We start from the raw sequence: 5,668 nt of genomic DNA on the forward strand, positions 1-5,668 counted from the left end.
GAAATCTTTGTGGGCAAATGTGAAGCATTAGCGCACATTTTGGCTTCGGTCGCTGCTCCTGCACGCTCCCGGCATTCTGATGTTAACAGGAAGTGACGTCACGTGTCTTCTTCCTGAGTTATTTGGGGTTATTTTGGTTAAAGTTGCGGTGTTTTGGGCAAAGTTGCACAAAGTTGCGATTTTGCGGGGTGTGCTTGATTTTGCGTTAATAGTTGCGATCGCAACATCACAAAATCCTGGAGGGACTGATTTAAAGTCTACATTAAAAACACCTATAGGTCTATAATTTCCACACTTGTCTATCTTTATCATCTTTGGGAATAACTGAAATGAGTGTATCTTTCCAGGAAGGTGGACTTTCTCCAGTCTGTAAAAACCCAACTGAACAGGCTTGATTTCAGACATTTATACTACTCTCCCGTGATCCCCGTCGGACCCGGGAGTCTTCCCTGGCTTTAATCTTAGCTCTTCAACCATAATTGGATTTACCAGCGTTCCATTTTGCCAACTTCATTGAAAAAAAGTCATCATTGGTTTTAGGATTTCTCATCTCGTGGATCACATTTTCCATTTCTTGCATGCACAGTTTGGAGGCTGGTATTTTAGCGTCATCATTTCTTTCTGTCTTTCCTTCGTTTCTGACCTTAATTGAGCATTTGTTTCCAATAATAGAAAATAAATGGATTTTCTTGAAATTTACAGAACGTTATAATTAAATGTATATCTAAAACTGATCAAATTTTGGAGCCAATCCATGTCAAGAAGGCAGCTCCAGCCAAATAAACTTAGAAAACACAAAAATAATGTCTATAATTCAGTGAAATTTGCAGATACTGACGTGAAAGTAGCTGAGAGTCATTTCCAGCACATACGGGCGTAACTGGTATCACATTATTGTGCATAGCATTATTTTTAACAAATATATCTTCATTATTTCATAAAGTGAGCTTAGTTTAAAAAGGCAGTGGGTGATATGCATTCCTTGCAGGATATAAGAGATATTAGGACTTGAACTGTTTTCCAGTAAGTCTTTATTTATGACGGAATTGAACAGAATGTGCACATACGGATGACATTAGATCCTCTGCATCACGGCTGACGCTCTAGCATCCGTGTTCGGGAACGATCCGACACTTGAGGATCTTCAGGTAGTTCTGGATCTTGTTGGAGTCGCGCCGGAAGCAGTAGAGGAGGTCCGAGTCTTTCATGAAGCGCCACCCGGAGCCGTCGGCCGCCAGTAAAGCCTCCGGAGAAGCCAGGCCGCCGACAGAGTTACTGATTACTCCCAGTGTCTGCATCTGAAACACACAATTTGTCGTCACTTTCTACAAAGATGAAGGCAAGCGGAGCATCTGTTTCTATGGAGAGAAAATAGTCTCAAAATATTTGTGCATGTGTACAAATATCTGTGTGTAAGTTTGGATAGTTGTATCTGTGAAACATGATTGTCAGCCTTATAAAAGAAAATAAACCTTTTCCTACGCCTCCAAATGTTGAAAAAGTACACACAAGTTGCCAGATACACACACACAAAACTGCAGTTACGTACAGATCCAGTTACAAGTGCACAACTATTTTTGAGACTCATTTCACGCTTCCTTCCGGGGAGCTCCCAGATTTGTGCGTAGATGTTGCGTTCAGGTGCTAGCAGAAAGCTGGGACATCTGAGTTTTCTTCTGAACTTTTTTTTTTTCCATAAATATTTTGAGACTATTTTCTCTCCATCCGTTTCATCTTATAGCTGTTTCCTGCTTTTAGCTGACCTTATGCTGTGACATAAAACACGACATTCCATCGAGGAATCCTAGAGCTACACTTTAATTTCAGTCCTTTTCACCGTGACACCAAAAAGCCCAGTAATGGCTCCCCTTCTCCACCAACAAGCCGTTGTGCGTCTGCGTCTTCAAAGTACCTTTTCGACCACCTTCTGCACACCTTTGCGCAGCTCGTGCGCCATGTCGCTCATCTCCAGGGACTTATTGGAGCCGTAGCCGTTGAAGCGGTGGTTTCGAGCCACGCTCTGGTGGAAATGCCACAGGGGATCCCGCCACGCCGCCAGGAGCTTCATGATGACCTCCGTCAGCTCCTCCCTCTGCGGGCGACGACAAGACAAAGGGACGATGTTTAATATACAGTAGACTTCAAAACTATTCAGTGAAAGTGTTAAAGTAGAGCTAAAAGTAGCAAATAGCTAGCTAGAAGTAAAAAGTAGCAAAGGACGCTAATAGTAGCCAACTAAATACTGAAAGTAGCAAAATGTTAGGTAAAAGCGAAAAGGAGCAAAAGGTTAGCTAAAAGCATATATTTTTTTAAATGTTCTAAACTAAAAATCTAGCCAAAAGCTAGATAAAAGTAGGAAAATTCTACATAAAAACAGCAAAGAGTTGGCTAAAACCTAAAAATAAATAAGGCTAGCTAAGAGTAGAGAAAGTCTAGGTAAATGTTAAAGTAGAGCTAAATAGCTAGCTAGAAGTACAAAGTAGCAAAAGGCTATTGAAGCTAAAAGTAGCAGAACTGTAACTAAATACTGAAAGTAGCAAAATGTTAGCAAAAAACACTAGCTAAAAGCAAAAAGGAGCAAAAGGTTAGCCAAAAGCATAATTTTGAAAAATGTTCTAAGATAAAAAATCTAGCCAAAAGCTAGATAAAAGTAGCAAAATTTAAGATAAAAACAGCAAAGATTTGGCTGAAACCTAAAAATAAAAAAGGCTAGCTAAGAGTAGTGAAAGTCTAGCTAAATGTTAAAGTAGAGCTAAAAGCAGCAAATAGCTAGCTAGAAGTAAAAAGTAGCAAAAGGCTAACGAAGCTAAAAGTAGCAGAACTGTAACTAAATACTGAAAGTAGCAAAATGTTCGGTAAAAGATAAAGTAGTAAAAGACTAAGAGTACCAGAAGGAAGTTAAGTAGACACGATTTACAAAACCCAAAAGCAGCAACTATTTTCTGAATCAGCTAAATGTTTTGATACATGAATGGCTAAAGTAGCACGTATGTGGAAAATAAAATGGCAAATAATTGGAAATAGTAAAAGTGTAACACCAGCGTGGACACCATCATGTTGCTTCTGAAGGTAATAGTTAGCGGTCCAAAGCAAAGGGGGTGAATTTATGTTATTAGGCACACACAACCTTCCAGATTTCGCATCTTTGGAAAGATCTGAAACTTGTTTTCCATCATTTAAGTGATTATATCTGGAGTATTTTGTGTATGTCATTAAAATTTCAGGTTTTAAGGGAATAAATAAGAAAGAATCCCAAGAGGGGGTATATATACAGACAGGGTCAGTGACAGGAAATCGCTGTTAAGGTTAACTCACCTCTATTCTCTGAGCGTTCTCTTTGCCATTTGGGGTAAGGATGTTCGAAGTGTGACAGTTACGCCCGACCCGGCTAACCTGGTTTTTACTGGGCAGGAAGTAGAGCTCCTGATAGAACAAACAGGAAGACAAGGTCAGGGGTCATCTAAATGTCATCTGTGGCCAGGGGATGGAAACGTGGTCTTCTCTAACTCTCATCTATCTCTGTCCTCTGTCCTCACTCCAACTACCTCCATGTCAACTCTAACTGCGTCCATATCTGTCCTCTTTGTCTCTAACATCCTTCTGTCCCTCCTCTGGACATGTCCAAACCGTCTCAGTCTTTATCTCCCAGTCCTTCAACCTGTGTTGGACCTCTGATGACCTCATTCCTGATCCTGTCCATCCTCGTCCCTCCCAAGGAGAACCTCAACATCTTCAGCTCTGCCTCTTCCAGTTCTGTCTCCTGTCTTTTTGTCCGTCCCTCTGTCTCCAAACCTTTGACCTTTGCTGCCACCTTTTTGTCTCAAATCACTCCTGAAACTTTTCTCCATCATCTTCTTCACCTCACTCCCTGTTTTCCTGGACAGTGGACCCTGAGTCCTTGAAGTCCTGCACCTCTGTGACCTCTGACCTCCTTGTAGCCTCACTGTTCCTCCTGCCTCCCTCTCATTCACACACAGGTACTCTGCCCTCGTCTTTCAGGTGCACACCTCCACCTCTCCAGGTTCTCTTCCACCTGTTCCCTGTTCTCACCACAGGTCATGATGTCCTCTGCAGACATCATCGTCCACGGGGATTCCTGCATTCCTGCATTCCTGTACTTCTCCATCAACATACCATCTGTGGCGCTCTTTCTTGGCATAAAACCAATCTGCTGCTCACAAGCAGTCACCTCTAGTCTAAGTCAAGCTTCAACAACTTTCTCTGATAACTATCTGGGAACGTTTACTCCAGGATGTTGGAGGGGAGGCTCTGACCGATGGTAGAACCTCAGATTCAGGAGGAGCAGGGAGGCTTTTGTCCTGGTTGACATCATGCATTCCTGATACGCATGCATTTGTCTGAAAGCGAAGACTCACGAACTCGGAGTGAAGGTCGTTCGAAATGCCGTGCATCCTGGCTGAGTGCTGAATGACTCGGTCGAACAGGTTGGCCAGCGACAGGAAGTGGCACTCAGCCTGCGCGTTACCGCAGATGGACGCCGCTTTCATGCCGCTCAGTCTGCTGCAAAACACCAGACAGACCATTCCCACCCATACGGCGCAAACTAGGGCACCAAAGGGACAACGAGAACAAGAACAATAAATATTTTGTTGCATTTGGGTGAATAAAAAAATCAAACAATCAAAGTTTTCCTTTTAAATTCTGAGCCATGTCTGTACTTTATTTAAAAAATAAAGTCTCTCTTTCTGTGCATGTTACCTGCCTGGTCTGATGTGTGCAGTCATCCCGTAAGGTGCAGACGAGTTCCTGTCTCTGTGCAGAAAGAGCCGAAGTGGTTCCGTTTAAAGGCGGCATCCTTCACCGGTTAGTTGGTTTTTAACCCCTAAACAGGGAGGGAGGGAGGGAGGGAGGGAGGGTCCACTGTTTGGTTATTAAAAAATAAAATAAATGCAACAAATATATTTTTTTTTCATATCTTTTGTTTGCCTGCTGCAGCTGGATATAGATTTACAGATATATGCAAAAGTATGTTTTCTACTTTTATTGCTGTTACAAATTCTTTATAAAAATATACTAAAAACCCTTCAGTGCCAAAGTGAAACCTTTAAAGTGACCGTCCTGATTCAACTCAGAGAAACAAATTTTGAAAAGTACAAGTTGGGGGATGGATACAAAAAGGATTTCCAAGGGTCTGATCATCCCCAGGAGTTCTGAAATGGAGGGAAAATGGGACATGTGTAAATCTACCAAGAGTGCGCCGTCCTCACAAACTGAGTGAGCGAGAAGAATAGTGAGAAGCTTCCAAGAGTGTTAAGTTAGTGAACAACAACAACAACAACAGTGGAGGCTGAGGAACAGGTGCAGGTGGGCGTGACAGGCTGACAGATACTGAGCTGAGGACAGGTGAATAATCAGACCCTCCAGGATTTTGCGATCGCAACAATTAACACAAAATCAAGCAAACCCTGTGAAATTGCAACTTTGCCCAAAATGCAGCAACTTTCTTGCAACTTTAACCCAATATTTATTGTTTCTAAAGTGATTCGCCACCGTTTCTGTGGTCTAGTCTCTTCTTTGTGGGTTTGTGTAGCGTGGAATACAAAATAACCCCAAATAACTCAGGAAGAAGACACGTGACGTCACTTCCTGTTAACATCAGAATGCTGGGAGCGTGCAGGAGCAGCGACCGAAGCCAAAATGTGCGCTA

General features: G+C 42.3%; 1 protein-coding gene across 2 annotated transcripts in view; it reads right to left on the reverse strand.

Moving 5' to 3' along the window:
* Window positions 1-1,026: 1,026 nt before the first annotated feature.
* Window positions 1,027-5,668, reverse strand: part of prl2 (prolactin 2) — a 6,903-nt gene continuing 2,261 nt past the window's right edge. Inside the window, exons 2-6 of one of the 2 annotated variants that reach the window (XM_017438210.3) lie at window positions 4,724-4,843; window positions 4,377-4,564; window positions 3,316-3,423; window positions 1,913-2,092; window positions 1,027-1,298 (exon numbers count right to left, since the gene is read on the reverse strand). In XM_017438210.3, the coding sequence (XP_017293699.1) occupies window positions 1,104-1,298; window positions 1,913-2,092; window positions 3,316-3,423; window positions 4,377-4,564; window positions 4,724-4,745 (693 nt within the window). In that variant the 5' untranslated portion in view covers window positions 4,746-4,843 and the 3' untranslated portion in view covers window positions 1,027-1,103. Of the gene's footprint in view, window positions 1,299-1,912; window positions 2,093-3,315; window positions 3,424-4,376; window positions 4,565-4,719; window positions 4,844-5,668 lie in introns of those variants that run through there. The other variant, XM_037975751.1, reaches the window with a different exon arrangement.

The sequence above is a fragment of the Kryptolebias marmoratus genome, linkage group LG1 (genome assembly GCF_001649575.2).
Source record: "Kryptolebias marmoratus isolate JLee-2015 linkage group LG1, ASM164957v2, whole genome shotgun sequence".
NCBI classification, from domain to species: Eukaryota; Metazoa; Chordata; class Actinopteri; order Cyprinodontiformes; family Rivulidae; genus Kryptolebias; species Kryptolebias marmoratus.